Source organism: Lutjanus erythropterus, chromosome 23 (assembly GCF_056507025.1).
Source record: "Lutjanus erythropterus isolate fLutEry1 chromosome 23, fLutEry1.hap2, whole genome shotgun sequence".
Taxonomy (NCBI): domain Eukaryota; kingdom Metazoa; phylum Chordata; class Actinopteri; order Lutjaniformes; family Lutjanidae; genus Lutjanus; species Lutjanus erythropterus.
This window is the reverse complement of record NC_139339.1, coordinates 7,275,151-7,300,781: the sequence shown is the minus strand read 5'-3', so window position 1 is coordinate 7,300,781 and position 25,631 is coordinate 7,275,151. Positions and strand designations below refer to the sequence as shown.

Sequence of the window (25,631 nt, the reverse complement as noted above, 5' to 3'; positions counted from 1 at the left end):
TCTACAAGAGTTGCTGCTTTCATCCGAGCAGCTTTTCTTCCCCCCACAAATGAGGGCTGTTGTAGATATGTCATGTGAATCCAGTACGTCTCAAGAAATTTGGAACACTGCTGTCTGCGGACACGCCGACTGTGCACGGCTCATTGTCGCTGATTGGCTCTTGCTGTGTGCTACGCAATGCCGGCTCCTCCAAAGCTGTGCTTCAGACACAGCCAGAGGTGAACAGCACTGCACTACAGTCACATTTAAAAAATCATCAAGCCGAACCACTGGAAAAATGACCAGCCATTATTTGTGTTGGAGCTTTTGGGATTTGAAAGTAACTAGTTTATTCCCAATGATTACCTTTACAAACGTCAAAGAGAGGACTTTTATTCCAGTATGTGATACTGAAATAATAAAATATGAAAACTTGTAGTCATGGGTGATTTGTTTAAGATATAATACATATTGTGTCACAAAAACACATTAATGCAGGTGTAACATTAATCCAAAAACATCAGATATGATAAAAAATAAAATGACAGTAGGGCCAGGTAATATGATATTTAAACAGCTCAATATTAATATTGAAATAATACAGACAAAGAGCACAATAAAGTCCTGTCCACACCTGCCTCCTTGTCATTTCTGCCTCCTACCAAACAACAGAAACATGCTTGTTTTTATGAGCTTCCAAGATGTAAAACCGACCCTTTTATGAAGACAAAAGTGGATACAGATGTGAGGCATGGGTTGTGCAACATTTTCCATTGTATGTTTAGAAAATGTTTACAATAACACACGCTAATGCAGTTCTAATTGAGGAAGGCGAAGGTGGTGATTATCCAGGAGGATGTTTACTGGACCACTCTCACCCCAAGGTGGTATGGGAGTTGATTTAAACATCGGGGCAGGTGTCACCGATAACTGTCTTCGTATGAGCAGAGGGGAAAGCAAATGAAATGAAAAAAGCTGCTTGGTTTCTGAGAACGGGGCAAGTGGGGAAACCATGAACTTCTCCCACTCTCAGATCTTTTTCTATTACAATTATCCCCTATAGCAAGGCTGTCTATGAGAAATGACAGCTGATTCAGAGCAGAAAAAAAAAAAATCAAATGAGTCACATCACCCTATGGGTCTCTCGCTGTCAGCATATACACAAACAGAGGGGAGGAGGGAAGAGGGGAGGGGAGGGGAGGGAGACAGATTTGCAGCTGCTCTCACGCAAACCTTGACCGCCGTTAGGATGAGCTCTCCTTATATAACAGCTGAAACAGACCGGACAGAAAAACCCTTTAGATTCATCATAGCACTTGAGACTGTGGCGGCCGGGTCATAGCCCACTCCACTGGCAACTGCCACTCCAGTGTCATAGCTTAATATACAAGTGGGTGTTTGGAGAAAACGCCTCTCCACACTACAGAATCCTTTCCTCGCTCACTTGCTCGGCGTCCACCGAGACAGAAACAAGCTGTAGGCTGACCTAAGCAGTCATTTGGTGGTAGCCGTCTGCTTTCTTGGCCGTCCTTGTGGTAAAATGCCAAGCATAAAACCAAACAGTCCTCTGTAGTCTTTGCTGATACAGGTCCACAGAACCAATTTTGCACACTTGACACACTTCCTTTGTAGCTGTGCCTCTTCAGCTGTCTTCAAGCTGTGAGCCTTACAGACTTTTTAAATCCCACCTTTTAAGCGAGGATTTCTCTCCTGCCTGAGAATGCCTGACTGTTTAGTTATTAATGCCACGGAGGGCCTCCCACCCCCCCCACCCCCCGTTCAGCCCTCGACCTCGGGTAATTCACCTGTCGAAAGGCACGGTCCCTTTAGTATTCAAGGAGAGGAATGAAGAGATGGCAATAAACGTCCGTATGAAACTGATCAGATGGCGGTATCCGGTATGGTTTGGTTGTTATTCATGTATTTCTTGGATGACTTGCTGTCTTGATCTGATTGATGTGAGCGCTCCATGACAAATTTGAGTTGCTTAATTTTGATAGACAACTGAAAATAATAAGGGCTAATAAAAGCCAGCTTTTGTGGGCTTACACCAAGACCAACTGCTTGGTTCACAAGTACAAGGACGACTCATTCACAGCAGGGATGTAATGAAACCTAACGTAACATGCAGCCATTATCAAGGGTTCTTCTTTCCTTTCCTCTGTTCTCCATCTGTCTCGGGGATAAGTTCCTGAAAGTAAATTTCTAACAACTCTAAATCCAAGTTCCAGGTACTTTTGAGGGTTTCCAGCAGTGCTGTCAGTAGAGTTGAGTATTGTTTGGATTTTATCGATTCAATTCTTTTTTAAAATCTGTTCTCAATGCCCAACCCTAGCTGTCAATATATGACTGGTCAAGCAGATGTGTCGCTACATCACAGCAAATGCAACACAACCATCATTTTACTACTGAACCTGTATCAAACAGGACAACCAATACCAAACAGAGGAACAATGGAGGCCATTAAAAGCAATAATCACTAAGGGTTAGTAAATCAAGCAACTCCCTTGCCTGACCGGGCAAGTAGTAAAAAAGAATTAAACAATTTTTCATGCACCAATTGCAGAAAATGCTGTTTTCAGCTTCTCAAGTGTAGAGATTACCTGCTTTTCTATACTTATTGTCATATTAAATTGAATATCTTTCACCTTGGACTTTGAAAAACTAGGATGGATACGTTTCACTAATTTATGACATTTTATAGACATTGCAATGCTAGATTAAACACAACAATTAACTCTAGTTGAATAAAAATTGCCTTTGAGCGAGTACATTTCTGACCCATGAAGATACAACATATGGCCAACAAGTAGAGGGAAATAAATTTGAAGCTGAAACAAGATTATAGAAAAATGATGTCTGCAGTGAAACAAACAACAAAACTATTAAGTGGTTTGACACACTGGACACCATTTTCACAGAAAATGCTACAGAAAAACACAGCTAGTCTGAATATCATATGAAACAGCATGACTGTCTGCAGTGCCTTTGCTTTTTTTAAACTGGTATACATCTGAAACATTCCAGATACAGCAGAAATTCAAGGAAAAATCTAGTATCAAAGACTTACAAGGTTCCTAAAAGTTTAGTTTATGGGAAGCCCCAGGTAACGGGTTGTTAAGTTCCTGCAGTGGGAAAGGGCCATCGCTGGCCCAAAGGTACAGAGGAATCACATCTTTAAGAAACCAATTAGCCACACTGTGGCGGTCTGAAATTAAAGTGGCAGCCTGGCCAGAAAAAGAGGGCAGGCTGTCTGACGGCGTCTCATGACAGACACTATATGCCAGCGACCAACGTCCCAGCAAGGAATGAACGGCATGGAATGCTTCAACGTCTGATTAAAAAATGGACTGGGTGAGGTTTGTCCTGTGTGTTGGGACACAGTCAGTGCTCCAGCAGATGCCACACATGACACCCTCTCACATTTCATGATCATACGGGTGGCCTCATTGACTGCATTGATTCTGAAGGATTATCTGGGCTAGGGCCATTACACTGAACATAGGCTGGCTCCTTCCAGTCTGTTGCTGCACTGGATAATCCTGGCTTCTTCATCAGTAATATCATTAGAGCATCATCTTTGCATGTTATTTCTGGGTTATTACCTGCAGGAGAGCGAGTACTATGGCTAACGCGGGCCATCTTTCACGTTCCCTGCTGGGGAAACACAGTCTTGTTGACAAATAAAGCCTCCCCACCTGACTGGGGAAAAGGAGAACGTGCCTCGAGCGGCATCGACGCACGCACATTCAGAGCTCATTGAAATGGATATGTGGCGCAATCACGGCTGACATTTGAGGGAATGCTCCAAACGTGACAATGCTAAAAGCAAACCTAACACTCATCACAGCACATTTGTTAGAGACAATCTTTGAGACGCTGGAAAGCAAAGTGAGATTATAATCTTTGTTTGTAATTAGTCAATTGCTGCCTTGGCTCTAAATGATTAAACTGTTCAAAAACAGAAGATCAGTGGCTTTCCTGGAGAAATGGAGCAATGACGAGCTGGTGCTTTATGTTAATTGAGGGGTGCCTAATGCAGTCATTAGCATGCGTAGCAGCAGACGTGGCGAACCTTAATTCTTTTTCACTACTTCCTCTTGGGCTGGCTTCGATGACATCTCTGCATTTTTCACTTGATGAGTCGCTCAACTCAATCATGGAGGAGAAGCACATTCACTTCAAGCATGGCGACTCTAGATGCCACCTCCACCAGCTCGACGAGTGCCTGACTAATTGATCTTGAGGGGGGAAAAGGGGGGGGGCATCGGTGTTCTAAAGGTGGTGGGTGGGTTGACAGTTCAGAGGTCACAGTCAGGGAGAAGTTGCTGTAAGACGAGGAACCACTGTTACCCAAAAAGTCCCCGAAAAGACCCGAAAATAATAGGCAAATACTGCAATAAAAATATGTCTCAATACTGCACCAGACTACAATGACACCGTGATATAACAGGGTTAATCATTTATTTTATAAGAGGATCTCTAAGGACTTCAAATGTTTTGCTTATGCTTAGGTCATGGCTATCTACTTTTATTAAAAAAGAAAAACAGAAATGCCTTAAGCTGGAAGGAAAAACTAATTTTAAATGAACAAAACATGCCGTACACATCAGATTTATCATTTAAAGGACCAGTGTGTAGGAGTTCGTGGCATCTAGCTTGCAGACTGCAAACATGTTCTTCTCACCCTCCTGTTACAAGCATGGAGGAGAACCTAGGCGGAGGCAAAACCTGCACAAAAAGTGGAATGCCGCATCTAAAGCCAATGTTTGGTTTGTCTGATCTGGACTCCTGTAGAAACTAGGGCTGCACCAGTAGTAGTCTTCAGTTACAGCCAATAGCCAACTAGTCGCCGTATGTTTATGATTCTACTTTAGTTATTTAAATGTATTTTTGGGAGGCAAAGCGAGCTGCCTGTTAGATGCTAATGTCAAAGCAGTAACAATTCTGAATGTGTTTGAACAACCAGCAGAGAGACTGAACATATTTCAACATAATTAAACCTCACATGGCTTGTTCAAAACACTAAAATGAATAACTTCACAAAAACAAATGCTGACGGACCTACCAACACGATGGATGATATATATTTACAAATTAAGTCTCTACAAATATGCTCCTAACCCGCTTCACGCCTCCTGTCCCTGCCTGAACCCACCATGTCTTTATCATTCTCGGAGTCAGAGTCCAGGTCGGAGTCGCTGTAAATCCTGTTATTCTCAGGCATCGAACTGATCTCTGTCAGTCGCGGAGGCTGCGTCCCAGTGTAATAGCTAACTGGCTAACAGCAGCTACAGCACATTTAGAAGAGTGCACCAGTGACTGTAGTGTTACAAGAGCAAAGGCCCAGTTTGCAAGTTCAAGGTGGTTTTCTTTCAGCAACATGGTTGACTCTTCCCACCAACTAACGAACTGTAGAAACATGCCACTGCAACATGGCAGACTCCACAGAAGAGGACCCACACACCATGGGGATATAAATAGCTCATTCCAAAGTAACAAAAACACAAGAGTTCTTATTTTCAGGTGATTTTAAACTAATTATATTCCCATTTCCATTTCCATTGCCACATTCTGCCAATAAATCTCAATTTAATAAAGGATCATTTCTCAAGTTGGCATTTTTCTTTGGCTTTAATATCCCAATTAATTTTGTATTATGGACTTTTTATTGTTTCTATTACTTTTTATTATTATTTTGTTCCTGATACATCCCTATAAAATAGTATTTTCGTCGTAGTTCTATCGCGCCAGGTCAATGTATATAAACCTATACAGTAGAGCCTTGCAGGTACCATTGCAAGAGCCATGTAATATTTAAAGCTGTCCCTATTCAACCACGGCCCTTTTTCATGTCCACATCCCTTTGAACAGTGGAGGCAAACACTGGGTATGATATTTGAACTTTTGAAAAAGATCTTATCCAACACTGGCTGATCAAACTACTAAGAATGCTGAGCCTCTTAAGCCTGTAAGACACACACACACACACACACACATTCAAACAGAAAGCTGGAAGAGATGAAACTATAAAACTCAAGACAGTGAAGAAAGATGGTGCTGTAACGTTTGATCCGAACCTTGTGGGTAACCCTCACTCCTGTGCCGCGCTGTAAATGTAAACTTGATAACACACTTGATCCCCACTTTATGGAGCGTCTTATACTTTTCAGAAATTCTGATGAATTCACATTGCCAGGAATCCTGTATTACCAAAGATCCAGCTCGAATTGAGCGTTTTAAAAGTACGGGAACGTGTTTAACTTTGACAAGCCATAAATATTTTTCGCTGCTCATATGTCAGCCTGATCTGCCTCAATTAGAGGGGTTGTAGCAATGAGTCATTCATCAACATCGTCCCCTATCAGATGCTGGGGGTGAATGTTTGCTCATTCACTGGCAGCGATGATATTCTGATATTCTGTCAGATCCTTGGCCAACAGTGTGGCAGCGCAGGTGGTGCTGCTACTCTGGTGATGAGCCCGTCTGAATAGAAACTGTCACACAAAAGAGAGGAATTGTCTCTGTGTCTGTATCAATAAGAGGATCATCCACTCCTCTGAGATTAAGGTGATTGAGGAAGACGACGACTGTGTACAAGCGAGGAGAGACTTGGTTTTGATCGGCTGCTATGTGACATGCACCTTTCTCGTGGTTGCAGAGGTCCTGGGCCTCCTCTCTGAGCAGCAGCAGGGCCTTTGCAAATGTAGTGGAAAGATAAAAATGACTGAGAATGCAGTACTTTCCTCGGGCTCAGAGGGCGTGAGTAATACCCCAGTTATAATTTAGAGCAGAGAATCGCATGCTGACAAAAGCAGCATATGTTGTGTGAGTCAGTTCTGCGCTAAAGCTGAGAAAGAGAGAGGGGGGTAAAGTTTCAGTCCCTACCTTCCAGCTCTCCTCCTTTACCTTCCTTATTCTCCATCTGGCTTTCACACATCAACCTCACTTGTTTTCTCATTTGCCTACCCTCTCCCTCAAACATGACAACCTCCCCAACAAGGCAGCACCAAAGCAGTTATACAGCGTTCCTATATATTTTCCATTTCAAAACTCCATATGTTTCCAGAGAAATAATTCCTGGTAGGTTTTTAATGCTGGATTGTTTTTATCGTGATGAAAAATGCAGCATAATTAATGTATATACTGCTCCTGAAGCCAGAAAGAATCTCAATTATTTAACAGACTTGGAGAACTCCTTACAGTTGACTTCAATCTAATTTTATGTGGTGATTTTAATACAGTTACATCAGAAAATGACAACAGCTGTCCTTTTTCATTTTGATTGCACTTCTAGTTTTTACAGGTGTTTCTATAGGCTTTGTGTGGCCTTGTGGTTCTACAAACAAGTCAGCGCATCATCAGGTGGTTTCAGAGAGTTACAAGCAATGTACTGATATTAGAAAATGTACTTTGTAATTTGTACTTTTGAATACTTAAGTATTTTTAAAAGTAAGTACCCTAGTGCTTTAACTCGAGTAAAATTTTGACCCTGGATATACCTTCCTTCCGATGGAGCCATTTGGTTTATTGGGTGGGGGTGGCTCGAAGATCCTCTGCTGCTGCTGTGGAGGCAGTGTGGAGTACAGTGGGATGATTTTGATGTCACCGACTTCGGGCCCCAGGTCGTCGACCTCCCTCTTGATTCGCTTGCAGGCTTCGTCAATTTCCTGGAAGATGGCAAAGAGCAACAATTAATCCAGGCGTCGCTCGAGTATGCAAACAGCGAAATCAAACAGGTTCTGAACAACACCTGGATAAACAATGGCGGAGAATGTGGATGATGGGGGGGGGGGGGCAGGCGAGGCGTGGTGGCCGGGGGAAACCGTGGTTCCCTGCTACAGTACATTTGTTCTAACTATCGCTCCATCTGACGGAGGAAATTAAACCTGGACTGCAGTATGCTTTGCCGAGCTCCCCGTGGCTCTGTTGTCAAACGCGGCAATCATGGAAAACATGGAGGCGCGCGCTCGCGGGAGACGTGCACACACGCGCGCGCACACACACACACAGGCAGACAGACTCAAACAGGGTTCATTATTCCACAGTGCAGTATTGTAGAGGGGAATGTGAGATGAGACTGCAGCACTGATGCATAACCAGCGGCAAATCATGGCAGATCAGTTTAGTGAAGCTGAACGTTCTAGAGCCGGTGGGCTGGCAGACAGACAGAGGACCTGAGCAGCGCCAGGAATAAGAAGGCATGATAGGGAGCACAGGGCTGGGGCCTATTCTCTAAGGGCCTATTGAAATACACTATTAAATGCACTAAATATGCATACATATTCCACATGCAGCCCCTGCTTATAACTCATTAACATATGAGGACTTCTTTTATTTTACTCCCCACTATACACACACATGTTTAAGGTTTTAAGTAGTTTCTGGTATGGCCTAAAACATGTAACAGCTTTTCATTTCTGCGCGACTCCCTGCTGTTTAGAACCATTTTCTTTGTTTTGCTAACAATCATTTAATCCTCATGAAGCAGCAGCAGTTACTGTGTGTGTCACATTACAGCCTATACTGTTGCACCACCTGCAGGCCCATGGGAGCAATGCAGCAAAGACAGAGAAGAATCTAAAGGCACTGATGAACAGGAACAGGAGTCCAGCAAAAATATTTCACCGGTGCTTATAGAAAGTTTACAAAAACATGCACATTCAAACTCCCATGAACATTTATTCCTGCACCACAATGTGGTTAGGCTGCATTTTTTTCTTTTTGCTCCTTGATTATTACATTATGAAGGTGTAAACCTAAAGCTCTAGACTCTAGTTTTTGACCTGACAGACGAGAGCATTTTTAACTGGACTATGGAGTACAACTGCAACAACTGATCGATTGTTAATTATCAATTAATCACCAACAATTAATTGGTCATTTTCTAAGAAAGAAATTCTCTGATTTCAGCTCCTTAAATGTGAATATTTTTGGTTTCTTTGCTCCTTCATGACAGTAAATTGTGTATCTTTGGGTTGTGAGTGAAACAGGACATCTGAGGACATCGTCTTAGGTTTTGGGAAACACTGACTGACATTTTTCACCATTTTCTGACATTTAAAAACAAACAACTATTAGTCCATTAATCAAGAAAATAATGGCTATTTGCAGCCCTACTATGGAGCCTTTTATACCTTTTATGTATTATATGTGTATATATGTGTATTTTCAGTAAGGCTGCATGATTAATCAAAATATTATCGCTAATGCAATATGGCCAAGTGCAATATCTAAACCACAGATGCTGCAGGGTTTTTTTCATAAAGCCAAAATGTGTGACAAAACAGCATTATAATGAGGTATTCTAGTGCTGCAGAGATGCCCTGGCCCTCAAATTTTGTTCTCCAGATGTAAGAAAACATTTCTTTGGTACAGAGAACCGACCACAACAAATATCACCATCATCATCATTGTGATTTTAATTGTTTTGCTTTTTTTTTTTTCTTACAGCGATGATGATAATTGGGAAGCAACAGTGATTCAACTAATCATGAATCATTTCACAATCACAATATTTTTTTTTTCTATATTATGCATATTCACTATGAATTATATTTGTTTCTAATGTAACGAATGTGTTGAGTTAGTGTTTCTCCTGTCTATGTCACAACAGTACAACTGTTTTTATACCAATGATTTTGTTATGGTGTATTCAGGTGGTTCAATATTTATTGCACAGTGTACCACTTATTATTAGAGCTGTAGAGATATGCTTTTTTTGTTCCAATCCTAAATTTTAATTTGGATGTCTGCTGACACCGATGCTCTTTTTTTCCTGGATTTTTATTATTACTATTGTTCTGGTTAGCAGTAATAGATTTCATTAGGCTAAAACTGAACTTCAGTCTGGAAAGCTTATGTAGTTTGTGTAATGTCACGGGTCTCTCAATACTTGTGGGGAGATGTAGGGCTCTGGCTTGTGACATTAATATGTGCAGCTGAGAGACAGCCTTTGTGTGAATAATTTCCCATGATGCATTACTGAGAGTTTAAATTAGCTATCTTATGTTTAACATACAAACGCTACTGTTTGTAATGTGTTTGTTCAAAACATGGAGGTTTATGGTGGTAGTTTATGTTGGTAAATGTCATTTTTGTGGTGGTTCATCGTTGGTGAGGTGGCTAGTACATTTCTTCACTCCAGTTGCATCGTGCTATAATAATTTAAAATGCGTTTCTCTTGTATCACTTGCAAATGCAAACTAGTGAATTGATCAGAATTTGGTTCAGCGAGTGGATCACTGTAACGAGTCTGATAAACGATGAATGCCATACATCAATATCTGGCCTCAATGCGGACACTGAATTGGATCAGTCCCATCTCCATTTATTATGTTCACCATTTCATGTTTTTTCATTTTTCTCTTTTGAGTTACCATTTTGTAATCACATGACTTGCCAGGTGACCCCTCGTAAGGTATCTCATGTCTGAAGGAGGGCTGAGCGGACTCTGTTTTTCCTGTTTTGACATATCGACCCACAACGAGCTACACCAGAGCTCTTCACGCATTATTACTATTTAGTAGGTTGACAAAACAATCCATAAAACTTCTCAGACGTTTTACTTTTCTAAAAGCAGACTGTGCTTAAATTAGTTAAAGCATGGCTGAGAGTGACTTAATTTGCACCACTGTGTGAAGCCTGTAACACTTGCCTTGACATGAGAAAGCACCACGGCGATGTTTCCTGGTTTCTTTCTGGACTGCGAGTGTGTTATTAGCCCTGTTTGTCCCCTTGTTCATCGCATTAAGTCAAACCCCGCTGATGGCCATGTGCCTCTTAATCAACACACTGACAAGTGGAAAACGGTAAATCTGAATGGATTGGTAAAATTAGCCTGGGTATTAATAGCCTATCAAGCCTCTGGATGCAGCAGCTGCCATGGAGAAAAAAAATGGACCTCTTTGCCAAAGTGCTGGAAGCAAGCTGGCTGTCTATCCCTTAGGGACATCAAGACAGAGTGCGTGTGTGTGCGCACATGTGTGTCTGTGTGTGCACACACACAGGGGCAGTTGGCCAGTGTCGGGAACCTGTCCACCAGCTCTCCCTGCGACCCCAGAAGCAACAATCTACAGCCAAGCTAATAACCGACACATTTAGGCACTCCTCTTGACTAGCAAACAATCCCCCTGCCAATCCCCATGTTTTGATGTTAGCTGCTGAGGGGGAAGCTTAAATATTAGGACTTATCTTTGCTCAACAGCTGTGATAAGTTTCGACTTTCTTGTTTGAGAGTTCGTGCTTCAGTTCTATTTGTTTGTGGAAGCAAAATATCTCACAGAAAAACTAAGAGAGGGGAGGAAGAGGGTCCTGTGTGTTTTGCTTTCGTCTGATATAAATTAAACAGTCAGATAAAAAGAGGCTATGGCTTTGCCATGGATCTGCCTCCCGATCATTAGTCTACATCAAAGTTGCTGGGAGACTGAAGAGGTTAAGAAGCGCTCGAGGGATGCGGTGCAGCACCCTTTGAACACCCATCTCTGCCAGACCTACCACACATTAACTTCTTTAACCCAATTAGGAGGGGGTGATAATGAACTCAACATGGGAGTACTCTCAGTAATGCCTTAGTTTGACACAGCGCGGTGGTGGGGGAGTGGAATATAAATCTACAAATTACATCGAACTGCAAAAAAAAAATGTTGCCTACAAATAGGGCTGGGCAATATATCGATAGTACATCCATATCGTGGCATGAGACTTTTCGGATATCAATTTTTGAAATTGTTATGGTTACCAAACTTGGCACCAACCAAACTGCTTCAATACAGTTGAATAGGGATGTCACAATTTTTATATTACATGAAGAAATGGAACGAAATGAACTTTCAATTTCAATAATCAAATTAAAGGGGTATTTTATTTATTTTTATTTTTTCTCTCCACTCCCGTCTACTGCAGCGTCCAGCATGTGTCCAAAGAAAACAACACTTCAAAGACGACACAGTGGAGCCTACCAGCCGTTAAATCACACTTGATACCATATAGGCTCTTTTTAAAGAAGAATTTTAAAATGTAAATGACGGTTGTCTGCGCATTAAACCAATGATCTGTTACGAATCTAGAAATGGCATATCCATCAGTGCAAATGAAAAATATCTGAATTGAAAAATTAAACTGAACTGAACCATATCCATTATCAAATCATGGTTTTGGAGAATATGACACCCTTACTATTGAGTGTGGAAAAATGCCTCATCCATCGATACCCAATTTCAATACCCTACGAGTAAATCTTCAACTTGTGGTTCATTTTTTATGTTGTAAAACAGCTGTGAGTGGAAAAATGCCAACCAAATTCTATGGTAAATATATTTATATATTTATTTATTTTGAGTGTCTAGAAAGGAGATGAGAAACTAAGATTTGCATGACAATGTGGAATGTTATTTTCATTCTGTCGAACTGAATTTTATAAAAATTAGTATTAAAAAAAGTATTGTACAGGACCCAGCATTAAAGTCAAGGTATCACTATTGGTATCGAACATTTTTGAACCGCCCGAGCTCTAGATATGGCGTAAATGTTATATATACATTCCTGATGATTATTTATCAAAAACTCATTTTGTTATGTGAAAGCATCAACTGTCATCCCTACAATATTGTCACAACATCGCTATCGAGGTGTTTGGTCAAAAATATTGTAATGTTTGACTCTTCAGTGGTCCCTATCAGTGTTGTTTTTGCACAAACATCACTACTTTTTTCATTTGTATGTTGCATTTCACTGCTGTCAATATTTTAATGTTAAGCTCATTCAAGTACTTTATATACCGTAGGGTAGCTTAATCTACAGCAATGCATCATATTCTATAAGATCATTTATTTGCATTACTTGAGATTTTACAATTTTATTTCAGAGAAAAAGTGTACATCAAGATAAAAAATGTCACAATATTATTTATAAGCTATATTGCCCTGCCCTACCGGCAAATATCCTTGACTTTTCTACACATTAAAAGAGTGAGTATCAGTGTTTCTGGCCATCCGAGCAGCTGGGATACCACTAAATCTAAAATCAATTACCAGCCCTCGGTGGAGACCACTTCAAACACCATGCCCCTCCAATGACTTCATCCCCTTTGTAACAAGCCGCACATTGATCTCGCTTTGGCAAATGAAAACTGACGGGGGTGGAGCGCCGCAGTCGAGCCGCCGTTGAGTGACAAATAATTACTGCTAATAAACAGGCCGTCACAAGGTGTGATTGGGGAAGTCAGAAAGACACATGAGAGCTTTTAAAGATTCCTTGTCTCGATGAAATAATGGTGCTGTGTTGTAAAAAATTCAACGTGTCATTTAAATCTCCGGAGCAACTTGTGTTTCATTTATACCAGTTACATCCTCCTTGACACTCTTCGAAAGAAGGGTTTCAAAGGGGTTCTTCCTGAAGGGCTGAGGTTCTACCTAGAACCATTTGCTTCTGAAGAACCCCTTTTTGAAGACAGAATTTGTCGGGTTGCTTGTAAAACTCAGGATTCCATTAAGAACCCTTTTCATCCAAAGAACCATTTTTCTCTTTTATCAAGGCTTCGCCAAGGGTTTCTTGTGCTATAATATAAAAGGGCTCTCAATAGAACCCCCTGAGTGAGTTCTAGATAAACTGTTGGAATATAAAAAGGTTCTTGGTAGACCCCCCCTGGGTGGGTTCTTTTTGGCACCCTTAGAAGGTGGAAAAGTTCTGGACAGAGCCCCCCCACAGACGGTTCGGGGTAGAACCATTACACCACAGAAGGGGTCTCTTTAGAAGACCCCTGGGTGAATCCTTTACAGGACAGAAACCAAAAAAAAAGAGGATTCTCCTATGTGGGCAAGCAAAAGAACCCTTTCTGGTTCTAGTTAGCACCTTTATTTCTAAGAGTGTGAGCGCAGGCAGTCACATGGTCTCATTTTGTCAGAGTGCTGAGAGAAAAATCACACCAGCAGCACCGCTGGCTCTGACAGGCTTCTCCTGTCCAATGATCAGGACGTTCAAACATTTGTTGGTGCTTTTCTCTCTCTCTCTCTCCCTCTGTGTGTGTGTGTGTGTGCGTGTCTGTGTGTGTCCACCCTGCTGTGACCAAATTCATCATTTTGGGCATGAACCCTGCCCTCCATTACACATCAGTGGACAACATTTGGAGGGAGGGAAAAAAATAATAAATGACTTAATTTCAGAGATTCGTGGGAAGGGCAGAATCTGGGTCACTCCTAGTTTTTTTTTTTTTTTTTCCTGTCGCTGTGCAAATCCTGGTGGTTCCCAAACAGGCTCACTCACACGTATTAAGATCTATCAATCTGAGGATTAATCATTTCCTACGTAGAGGAGTGTGTGCTTGTTCATGTTGCTGTGTATGTGAGTAACTTATCTATGTAATTAGATTATTATGCAGGGGATGCGCAAAATCTTTGCACAAGATTATAATGCATGTATCTAATACTAAAATGATTAGCTGACCGATTATCTGACTGATCAAAAATTAAATAGCAAACTGTTTTACATTTCGCGTGAGGATTTACAGCTTTTCTCTATTTGACAGAACAGCAAATTGACTATATTTGTGTTGTCAATGCAATTTGAAAATCTCATCTTGGGCTCTAGATAATTGTGACACAACAATATTGAGTGACGACAGGACTGACTTGTTATTTTTAACAGGCTTCGACTGAGCTGTTCTCGAGCTAGATCTCGCTGGACTTGCACTTAATGTAACTTTAACATAAACAATTTTAACTTCTCACTTATAGAAGTAGATTCTTTTTTGACAAGAGGATTGAGATGCCATGTTAGCCCACACACCACATCCCAGCACAGTAGCTGGGTGTGAATTTGGGGGTTACTGGTTCAATATTGGATTTGTCTTGTAGTTCATACTTCATGGCCTAAAATTCTGATTATTGGATTTTAGACCTTTTAAGGACCACAAATCCTGATATTGGATTGTTGTTGATATCTGATATGCCGATATTTTCCAATCTTTTTTAGCCAACTGCAAATTTATGCACATTTTTCATGTAACTGCAGAGGAAATCAAGCATGATCACAGTATTATGTCCACTCTTATCATGACAGTGCACTGGCAGATATATGATGCTTTTCAAAATGAGACACTAGGAAAAATAAGAAAACTACTGATGACAGCTTTTTTTTTGGCTGGTGCCTGTTTCTCTTTCTTCTTCACAGTTGCATCATAACGTTCGGGTTGACGGCTTTTAAGATGCGTAATTAAATTTGTTGTGTTGAAGGAATTCTACTGGGCTCCTCCTCGCATGACTGACACCGAGCAATCGATGCAAACAGCAACTCTGGTACCCGCAGACACACTCACATCGTGGGTGCATACTTTGTGTCATCTTAAACACCTGTTACATCAGCAGAAATATTCATTTTGGGCCCGTGCGATATTTCATTTTACAGCCTTTATCAGCCGATACCAGAGAGAGGTTTCTTTTTTTTAGCTACATGGGTAAATCCTTATGGAGTTGTACCTCTTGTCCAGTGAGGAAGAGCAGAACGTCCCCTTCATCCCCCTCACACATGTGGATCTGGATCACGGTGCGGATGGCTGCCTCCAGGTAGTCCCGCTCCGGTTCCGGTGTGTAGAAAATCTCCACAGGGTGCGTGCGTCCGGGGATGGTTAGCAGCGGGCAGTTGTCGAAGTACACCTGGAACTTGCCGGCGTCGAGCGTGGCGCTCATGACGATCACCTGGACAGAGACAGGTGCAGCAACACACTATTAGAAAAAAGGGTTTCAAAAGGGTTCTTCTGCAAGGGCTGAGGTTTGAGCCACAACCATTTGCTCCTGAAGAACCCATTTTGGAAGAAAAGGTTAGCCAAGGGTTCTTTGAAGGACTAAGGGTTCTACTATGAACTCTTTTTATCCAAAGAATCCCTTTTTGGAAGAAAGCGTGGAGGATTCTTAAATCCATGAAAACTCTTTCGTCATGGATCTATGTACCCTAAAATAAAAGTGTTCTCAGTAGAACCTCCCGGATAGGTCCTAGATAAAACCCTTGGAATATAAAAGGTTCTCAGTAGAACTGCTTGGCTGTGTTCTAGATTAAAGCCTTGGAGTATAAATGCGTTCTTGGTAGAACCCCCTTGGTGGGCTCTGGATGACACCCTTGGAGCGTAAAAGGCTCTCAGCAGAACTCCCTAAGTGTGTTCTAGTTAAAAGCCTCAGAATGTAAAAAGGTTCTAGGTAGAACACACTATGAGGGTTCTTGATGAAACCCTTGGAAATGACAAGGTTCTTCCTAGAACCCCCCCACTGTGCTCTAGATTAAAGCCTTGGAGTATGAAAGGGCTGTTGGGAGTATAAAAAGGTTCTGCGCAGAACCACCTTGTCTGGTTCTAGATAAAATATAAAAAGGTTCCTGGTAGAACCCCCTTAGCACCCTTAGAAGGTGAGAAGACTGGGTATAAATCCCAGAGAGGGTTCTGGGTGGAACCTTTATGCTGCGTTCTTGGTAGAACTCTCTGAAATGGCTCCAAGTGCAACCTTTATAAAAGGATCTACCGGGAACCAAAAACGGTTCTCCAATGGGGACAAGTCGAAGAACACTTTATGGTTCCAGTTAGCACCTTTATTTCTCAGAGCGTAGCGGAGTGCAGTGTGTGAGGGACAACGTACTGATAAAAGAGGTGAAAGGAAAGATAAAAACTAAAAGTAAAGACAGCAGAGTGTAAATAACTGCGGTGATTACGGATGTGAGCACTGGAGTGTAGAATGAGTTAACATTTTATACGGCTTGATGATAATTGAGGATAAGGACACATGCTAATTGGATAAGGGTGCAACTAAACTCAGAATAGATGAAGAGTGCAAAAAGCTATGCAGGCTGGATGTGACGCTCTGAATCAGAATTTAGGATGAGGGCGCTGGCAGGAGCCCAAGATGGCGTCCATAGTGTAGAACTTGGCATTACAATCCAAGTCAGTGACCTACACGGAGCCATGACAGTCCTTGTTCCTGATGTTGGGTACACAATGTTCTCTCCAGAGCCATTAGATAGAGCGCATTAGGATTCTGATGGGAAACGCGTCTCCCATTTTCAATCTCAAACATTTTCAGGGGCCAGTGTCTCGGCATTTCGCTTTACGCTCTGCGAGACATCATAATTGCTCTTAATCAAGGCAAATTAAACTTTCAAATTTGGTAGGGGATGGGGATGAAGGAGATAGAGGGGGGGTGTGGGGTGGATGATCATTCCCAATAACCTAGACCTCATTTAACAGTCCACGAACAACAATCTAACCTTTGATTCCACGCTGACAAACAACTAGTCATTATCCATCTGCTTTATGAGAATGATGTCTGGCACACTCTGCCTATAAAACTTCTGGTGCGCCGACACGTTGCCGTCCCCCCCACCCCCCCGTTGATTGGCTTAAAATGGGGCTGACTCGGGGAGCAATCTCCGCTAGTGCTGCGGTGCAGAATAGACGTGCATTTCTGAACCCAACAGCAACGTTTTTCTCGTCTCCTCAACAGATACACGACTGTCAGACATGGGGACACTGTCAGGAAAAAAAAAATGTGACAGAGGGAGGAGTGACAGAAGAGGGACATTAACACTGGCTGTCGCCGAATGTATCCTCGGGGGAAGTAATATTTAGGGCTTTGACTGTGTTTTGTCGGCATTAAGTGGGACATGTTTGTGGGAACAAATCAGACTAGTGTCAAGGGTACTTTCAACACCTCGCTTAGAGATAAGACAAAATAAAAGTGAGGTGGACTTCTAGAACTAACAGTGAATGCAGGTGCTGGAAAAATATTCATAAAAAAATTTAGGGAACTTACACCACCTTTAAAATAAATCCACGTTATCAAAGGCAATAAACTCAAAATAAACTAACATTTATATGAGCTGTTTTTACCTTGAGGTCGGGCCTCTGTCGGACGACCTCCTTCAGGACCCCCATGAGGATGTCAGTGGCTAACGTGCGCTCGTGTGCCTCGTCCAGGATGATGACGCCGTAGCGCTCCAGTAGAGGATCGTTCATCGCCTCCCGCAGCAACATCCCATCTGTCATGTACCTGCGTGAACACGAGACATACAGGGTTTATCATTATCTAAACGACTTCTTCTGTAGCTGCACTATGTTCAGGTTGTTAATTTAAAAAAAGAATAAAATTTAAAGATTATCCCATTTTTTTTGGTGTGGTGTCAAAAGAGCTATTGTTTTTTATATACTAGTATTTTATCGAAGTTTTAAATTTTAGTATCATGTCAACTGCAGGGCAGAAAATAAAGAAAGGGGAGGGAAGTATAAAATCAAGATGGATTTGAAAATAATCAATTATCAACCAAAATGATGTTTTATGATTGATGTTTAATGTTTTAAAATGTGTCTGTAAATAGACTTGGCTTCCTATAAGGGTTACCAATTTTGTGTATTTCCTTATCCGATCGTTGAAAATGCTAACAATTGATTCCTTGATTAATAATTAATAATTGTTTCTCTAATTTTAATTTTTCCTGAGGCGCAATTAATGCCATTTCTAGACTGTTGATTAATCATCAATTAATACATGTTTAATCAATTGAATTCTTACTTGGCAACTAATTGATAAATGATTAATCATTAATTTCTTGTACAATCTGGCTCAGCAAATATCTGACTTATTTTATTTCTACACCTAAAAAGTAAAAACTAATTAATTCAGTCAGGAAGCAATCTTTATAAAAGTAATGTGATTACAATTTTCAAGCAGTTTCAAGCACTTTATCCAAAATCCAAGCAGTTTTAAAACCTTGAAAACACTTCATCAAAATTCAAGTGTTTTCAAGGATTTCCAGCATCTGTATGAACACTGCAGTTTATACTAAAGTCTGTGTTCAGGCTCGAGGGGGCTCAGCTTTCCTTGGATACAAGTAGGAGGGGCTCCAAGGAAAAAATAGGTTGGGAACCACTGCTTTAAGGGACCAGTGTGTAGGATTTTGTGACATCTGGCAGTGAGCTTGAAGACTGCAAACACTTCCAAGCGTGTAGGACGGGGTTTAGCAACCTGCAGCTCTGGAGCTGCAGTTGGCTCTTTTGCCCCTCTCCATCGGCTCCCAGTGGCTTTTAGTGGCAGTTTTTTTTTTTTAGATTTTTTCTTTTTTGGGCTCAGAATGGTTCTTTTGATAGTAAAGGTTGCAGACCCCTGGTGTAGGAGAACCTGCGCACGAAATGAAAGACCCTCTCTGGAGCCAGTGTTTGGTTTGAGTCTGAGTCACTTCAGAAACATGGCAGTGCAAGAAGACGGATTTCATGAAAGACGACTTGCACCCTCTGCCTAACCCTAACGAAAACACAACAAGTCTTATTTTCAGGTTATTATACACTAATGAAAACATGCTTTGTATTCAATTTCTGCCATATTCTGCCAATAAATCATTTAAATCATACACACTGGACCTTTAACCTGCATCAGTCAAGCATCAGACAGTGTAATTATCAACATCTATCAACTGAAAAACTAAAAGAGTTTACTGCACTCAATTACAGCCTTGTTGTGCTGTTTTTTAGCAGCCAATTAGTCTACTGAATTCCTGATGCAAGGCTCCCGTCATTATCTGCTTCTCCAATAAGACTGTAGGTGTGTCAGTAGCCAAAGAGGACAGAGGTGAAGATTATTAACTAGCCTTCTTACTTGAGTACCGTCTTGGCAGAGCTGCAGTCCTCGAACCTGATGGAGTAGCCCACCTCTTGGCCGAGCATGACATCCATCTCATCCGCGACCCTCTGGGCGACGCTCATGGCCGCTACCCTCCTGGGCTGGGTGCAGGCCACCGCTCTCTTCGGCCCCGGCATTGACCGCACCATGTCCACGCACCACTGAGGGATCTAGAAGAGACAGCGGAGGGGTCAGGTTGTGTTTGAGACGAACAGGCTGCATATAAAAGACATCAAATACAAAGAAGCTGTTGAAGAGATGAATGCACGGCAGGTGACGTAGGAGGAAGATTATACAGCGGCGCTACTTGGAAGTGAATTACTGCAGTTTTCTTTGAGCTGTGAAGCAAACGCCAATGAAAGTCGTACCTGTCAACATTTACACTGATGGTATGTTCTTATTTAGACGTACAGACAGAGAGTCTTACTTCCACTCTATTTAACTCTCTATTAAGTTCGGACAAGTGTGAAAATTTGAATCACCTCCAAAGGGCAGTCTTTGAAATGTCACCCAATCAGAAGAACAAAAAAAAATGCCAATGACAGGTTTGGAAGATGTAAACATTTCCCAGGCAGTATGAAAATCTGTTATTAGTGCTTACGGGACCCGACCTTAATCATCAGGGTATGTTTGCTGGAATGCAGAGTAGGGCTGCATGATTAATTGTATTTCAATTGCCTTTAAAATTGATACTTGTGTGCAACCTCATTTGTATCGGGCCCCTTCTCACTGGCTCAACAAAATGAGAGAGAGGTTCACAGCAGTTGCGTTCTAAAGCACAAATAAGCAGGCCAACACTTCCACACAACGGCAGATGTTGTGCGAGTGCAGCCGAAGTGATCCTCAGTCTCCTCTGCCTGTGTGTAAAACTCTTTGCAGCTCTCACAGACAGAGAGCAGAGGAGAGAGGCAGAGACAGCGATGGCTGCTGTGTTTTTGTTTAGTCCTGACCTAAAAACCTGTGCGCTGTATTGGCTCAGGGTGACACACAACTGCCAGAAACGTCCCAAACTCAACTTTAGTGGGTCATAAGTGATTTAAAGGGATTATGTTTATGAGGAATCTGTGAAAAAAACTCAAAACAGTTAATATGAAAGGATTAAAAACTTGCACTTTGCCTTCATATGCAAGAAATTAAAATGAAATAATTACAGTATACTCTATGTGTACGTTCTGCCTCTGATTTATTAGATTTCAAGTAAAGGAGGAGGATTGTTTCAAAATTAACTTTTGGTATCAAGTACTATGATACTAAACGTGGTATTGGTATCAAAATCAGAATTTTTTGTGACAACACTAACCTTTAAAGATCCATAAACGTAGTCCCTACCTCGGTGAGCATGCTCTGTGTGTCCGGAGAGTTCAAAAATACACGATGAACGTGTAGAATACAAATGTTTTCCGAGCGTCATCAAGGGAGAAAGCACTGACAAGATTACACCACTTAATTTAAGAAGTGTTTGGAAGATGGTTTATATTCCCCTCAGGAGGAGGCAAAGGCTCAACCAGTGATTTACTCTAATCTTCTCTCTTGCAAATTTTAAAAAACAGACAACCCAACGCTTTCGAGAACTTAAAACAAACTTAACTACCACACACTGTGAATCAGCCCCACAGAGAAACTGTTTAAAATGCATCATCTGTTCATTGCACCCTGTTTTTTGTAGTATTATCACACCAATTATATTACTAAATTTCACATTTAAATTTAATCTATTTCAGTCGGTTTAGGGGCAAATTACAAGTCTAGTGCATCTTTTTGTGCTGGTGTTGCAAAAAAGCTAAACGGTCTTACCTGTGTGGTCTTTCCTGATCCCGTCTCTCCAACCAGCACGAAAGACTGGTTCCGCATCAGGATGTCGGTGAAGCTCTCCCTGTACTCCCAGACAGGCAGCTGCAGACGCTTCTTCAGGATCTCATAGTAGCGTGGCGTGTGGGGCAGGTTGGTGAAGGGGTTGATCTGCTGCTGAATAGGGGTTTGCTTGAGGAAGCCGCCTCCACCTGCGGCGGGGATGCCGGGCGCCCCGGATGACTTCACATCCCTGTCCCTGTCACGGTCCCGGTCGCGGTCCCTGTCCCTCGGCCGTTCATCACGGTCTCTGTCTCTGTCGCGGTCACGTCTGTGAGAGGAAGAGGCAACAGTGACACAACTCCAAACGGCCTTAGAGCAAACGCACACTGGAAATGACTAAATCTTGACAATTTTGTTACGTTTTTTATGTTAAAACAAACATATAAAAGACACAACATGGAACAGACTGTGCACAAACCTTGGCCCAAGTCAAATCGCATTATATGGTTACTGCACGGTCTCATTCACGGTTGTGTGGAAAGGTCATGAATAAACTAACTGTCTGCTTTCCACGCCAAGAAGGTTTGTTCTCCCATTGCAGAAAAATGTATTTAATGGCTTCAGACCAGCATGTGAACCATTCACACCCCCACATTAGCTGGATAAAGCTGAGCACAATGTGGACTGTAAAGGTACCCTAGAGCGAGGTACTTAACAGCCAACTACTGCAGTGGAGGTGGCTGCACGCGGGCCAGATGTAGAAGATGGTGTGTGTGTGTAGCTCTGTGGCAGCACTAAGGTACTAGCAGTACCACAAAAAGCCAACTAGGGATGAATTAAAGCTAAAAGTTCCAATGTTACCTTGATCTGAGTGCGAATTAATGAGTACTTTCTGACATATACACTTTTTATATGTCTAATTACAACATAACTACATTACTCAATTAGTAGGGCTGCAAATTATCAGGATGGTCATCACGATTTTCCAAAGCCCTAAGTGACGTCTTCAAATCTCTTTTTTTGTCCAACCAACAGTTCAAAACTCAGACTCAAAGGTTTGACATTTTTTGTTTGAAAAATGACTGAACCAATTAATCAATTATCAAAATCGCTGGCAAGAAAGTTTCATTTTAATAAACTAATTGATTAATCAACTAATTGCTGCAGTTCACTATTAGGCTTATTATGATTAGACTTATTATCCTTATGGCTGCACAATACAGTGAAAAAGTCAAATTGCAATTATTTTTGACAAATGCTGCAATTGCAGTTTACAATTAGGGGGAATGATCAGTTTTGCACTGAAATTTTCATATTTGTTGAAAAAACAAGCAAATCACAATGATGTGAGATTTTTTAGGGTCTGTACCAAAAAAACATATTTTCCTCTGGAAAACAAGACTTATCATAATCATTATTATTATTTTTACAAAAGCTGTCTAGAAATAAATTAAAGCTAATTATTATGTTGCCTTGATCTGGCAATGCAAATTAGGTAGTATTTTCTGACATAATGCACTTATTGCACCTATTTTTGATTCTGAAATTGTTAAATTTTTGCAATATCAGAAAACAAAGAAAAATTATGACTTAAACAAAATAGTCCTTTATCCAAAAAAATGTACAGCATTAGTCACTTTCAATTTAAAGTACTTCTGCTTTCTTTCTTCAATAAAATAAAAGGAGCCAGGCATAACCTTAGCATGTGCAAAATTGTCATGAATTGTCTTTGCTTGAATTATGTTTGTACAACTGCATAATAAAAACAAAGCAAGGCAGTAGTAGTCCTTTAGTAAAACAGAAATAATACAAATAAATAATTGATTAAATTAATGTAATGTAGCTATCATCACAGTTCGGTGCCATATTGAGATTTTTTTTATTTATTTATTGTGATATTCAATATATCGTTACTTCCCTATTTCTTCATATTTTCCACTTACTCCTATTCAGTTTTGTCTAGACAGTTGTCCACAGTGCCAAGCATGACTAGCAGAGAGGAGGGGTGCATCAGCTAGTTTGCAACCTATGTCCTTGACTGTGCAGAGGAAGCTGCAGTAAGCAGATCAGATGACGCTTGGCTGTTGTTTGCACATGGATTTAACTGAGTTTATTGTCCACATCATACATGCAATGTCCATTTCTACCCGTGGAGAAATTCTTAGTTTGCTTGTCCCTCCATTAAGGTCAAAGTGATGTCAAATCCAGGGCAGTGACCCTGAGCGTACTCCCGGTGACTTTGACAAGCAGGGATGCTTCTGGGTCCTGCAACTGCTACAGTCTCATCAGTTTTTTTTATTATACACAATCCTTTAATATTTCTACGGAGACTTTTGCATCACTGCAAGAGATGACTAGCACTGATTCAGGACTGTGCTGTGGGACATAGCAGTGACATGGGGGACTCGTATGCAGCTTCCCTTATTGATTTTGCACAAGCCACACGCCATAACAACAAGAGCTCATCATGTCATGTTGACTTTGTGTCATGAAATTCATGACCTTTCTATTTTAGACAGTATTTTCTTAACCTAGCACTGGCTAGCACGTAGCCACGTGCAGACCAGACCAGATGCTGTCTGTTTGCTAACTTAGCTAACGTTAAACTAGCCACTTTTCTGGATAATCACGACAAACCCTATTGTCCAAAAACAACGTCATGCAGCTGGTTGGATATCCTATCATGAGAACAACACATTTTCATCCCCGCAAGTGCTTAACGATTTGCTAAACTGGTCGTGTCTGCAAGTGAACCTCAGACCTGCGAAGGATCTCGCGAGAGTGATCATTTCAACCGAAACCATGGTGCTTTCATACCCCTAAGCAAGTGTTTTCTGTTCCCAGATATTAACCATAGCATTTTCACATTGTACGCCATTATTATCTTGTGCTTCGTGTAGAATGAATGACTAACACTTACAAATCTCGCGAGAATTTCGCACATCGAGGGTTCCCTTCTGGACCCTGGATTTTAGCGACCGTTAGCAGCACAGCTAGTTAGCAACAGGACAATAACAAAACAATCTGCAGCAAGTAAAAACACCGCAAAGCCTTTAGATAACCTCACATACCCATCAGAGGGTCCTTTTTTACTCAAACAGTCTTCACCCAAGTCTAAACGATGTCGCTTGGACATCTTGGTCCACACAGCAGCTAATATAATTATTCCATGCAGATTCTCCCCGTTAACCGTTAAACACCGGCAAAATGGCCACCGGAAGCTCTTACCTCATCACTGTAATCCTTCACAAAAATTATGTGGAAGCCGCAGTTTACTGTGAGACCAGGCGAGCACGCTGCATTAAAAAAAAATAACTGTCCCGGCGTTACTGAGTCCTGCACATGATGGTGTCCTCAGAGCCCGTGGCAGTGGCTGCAGAGACAGCGCAGGGGTGTGGGGGGGATGCCGAGCAGGATGCAGGAGGTCTGCTGCTACTGCTGCCGCTGCTGCTGCCTCTCAGTCGGGTCGGAATGATGATGATGTGCCCGCCAAACAACGCACGCACACGCACACACACACACACACACACACACACACACACACACACACACACACTACTGTACTGTTGCCTCGCCCCCTTCAGTCCAAAGCTCCAGTCTCACTGCAGCACAGACAGCTCTGTGTTTGCCTCAAGCAACAAGCAACTATTCTGCAAATATTTTGCTGTTATATATTCTTACATATGAAAACACGGCTAACATATAACAAGTTTGAGCTGCTTTGTCCAAGCTGATACTGGGATCCTACTGTGGGGAAATTCCCACAAAACTATTGTAGGCAGTGATTTGTTCATTTCTAATATTGGCCCTAACCCAACCTGTAACTTCCAGGATCAAAAGAGCAATTTTTGTCCAAAAGAAGAAAAAAAATCAGTCTGCAGCCACAACTAAAGTTTCCCTGAAGACTGTTTTTTATTTAGCATCCACAGCTAGTTTATGGAGACCCAAGAGGACTAGCCACTGTCAAAATTTAGAGGAAAAGGCACTAAGTCAGATAAGCTATGAAGCACATTTTAGTTGACACAGGATTTAAACTCATATATTTTTTACAGTTGCCAAATGTACACTGAAAAAAATTATTGTGGGAAGATGACACTACTACTGAATATGTGAAGCTTCAGGCAGATTCGACAAAAAAGTAAACAGATATTATTGCAACTTCCTGTGTTTTGGCGAAACATTGACCTTTGCTGTGCCGTCACGGGCACGCCG

General features: G+C 41.5%; 1 protein-coding gene across 2 annotated transcripts in view; it reads right to left on the bottom strand.

Annotated features, from left to right (window-relative positions):
• The window catches only part of dhx15 (DEAH (Asp-Glu-Ala-His) box helicase 15), a 39,502-nt gene extending 14,601 nt beyond the window's left edge, over window positions 1-24,901 (bottom strand). The window contains exons 1-6 of one of the 2 annotated variants that reach the window (XM_084711870.1): window positions 24,648-24,901; window positions 21,423-21,747; window positions 19,605-19,798; window positions 17,846-18,005; window positions 15,453-15,671; window positions 7,482-7,649 (exon numbers count right to left, since the gene is read on the bottom strand). In XM_084711870.1, coding sequence (XP_084567996.1) covers window positions 7,482-7,649; window positions 15,453-15,671; window positions 17,846-18,005; window positions 19,605-19,798; window positions 21,423-21,747; window positions 24,648-24,652 — 1,071 coding nt within the window. In that variant the 5' untranslated portion in view covers window positions 24,653-24,901. Of the gene's footprint in view, window positions 1-7,481; window positions 7,650-15,452; window positions 15,672-17,845; window positions 18,006-19,604; window positions 19,799-21,422; window positions 21,748-24,490; window positions 24,623-24,647 lie in introns of those variants that run through there. The other variant, XM_084711869.1, reaches the window with a different exon arrangement.
• Between the last annotated feature and the right edge of the window lie 730 nt (window positions 24,902-25,631).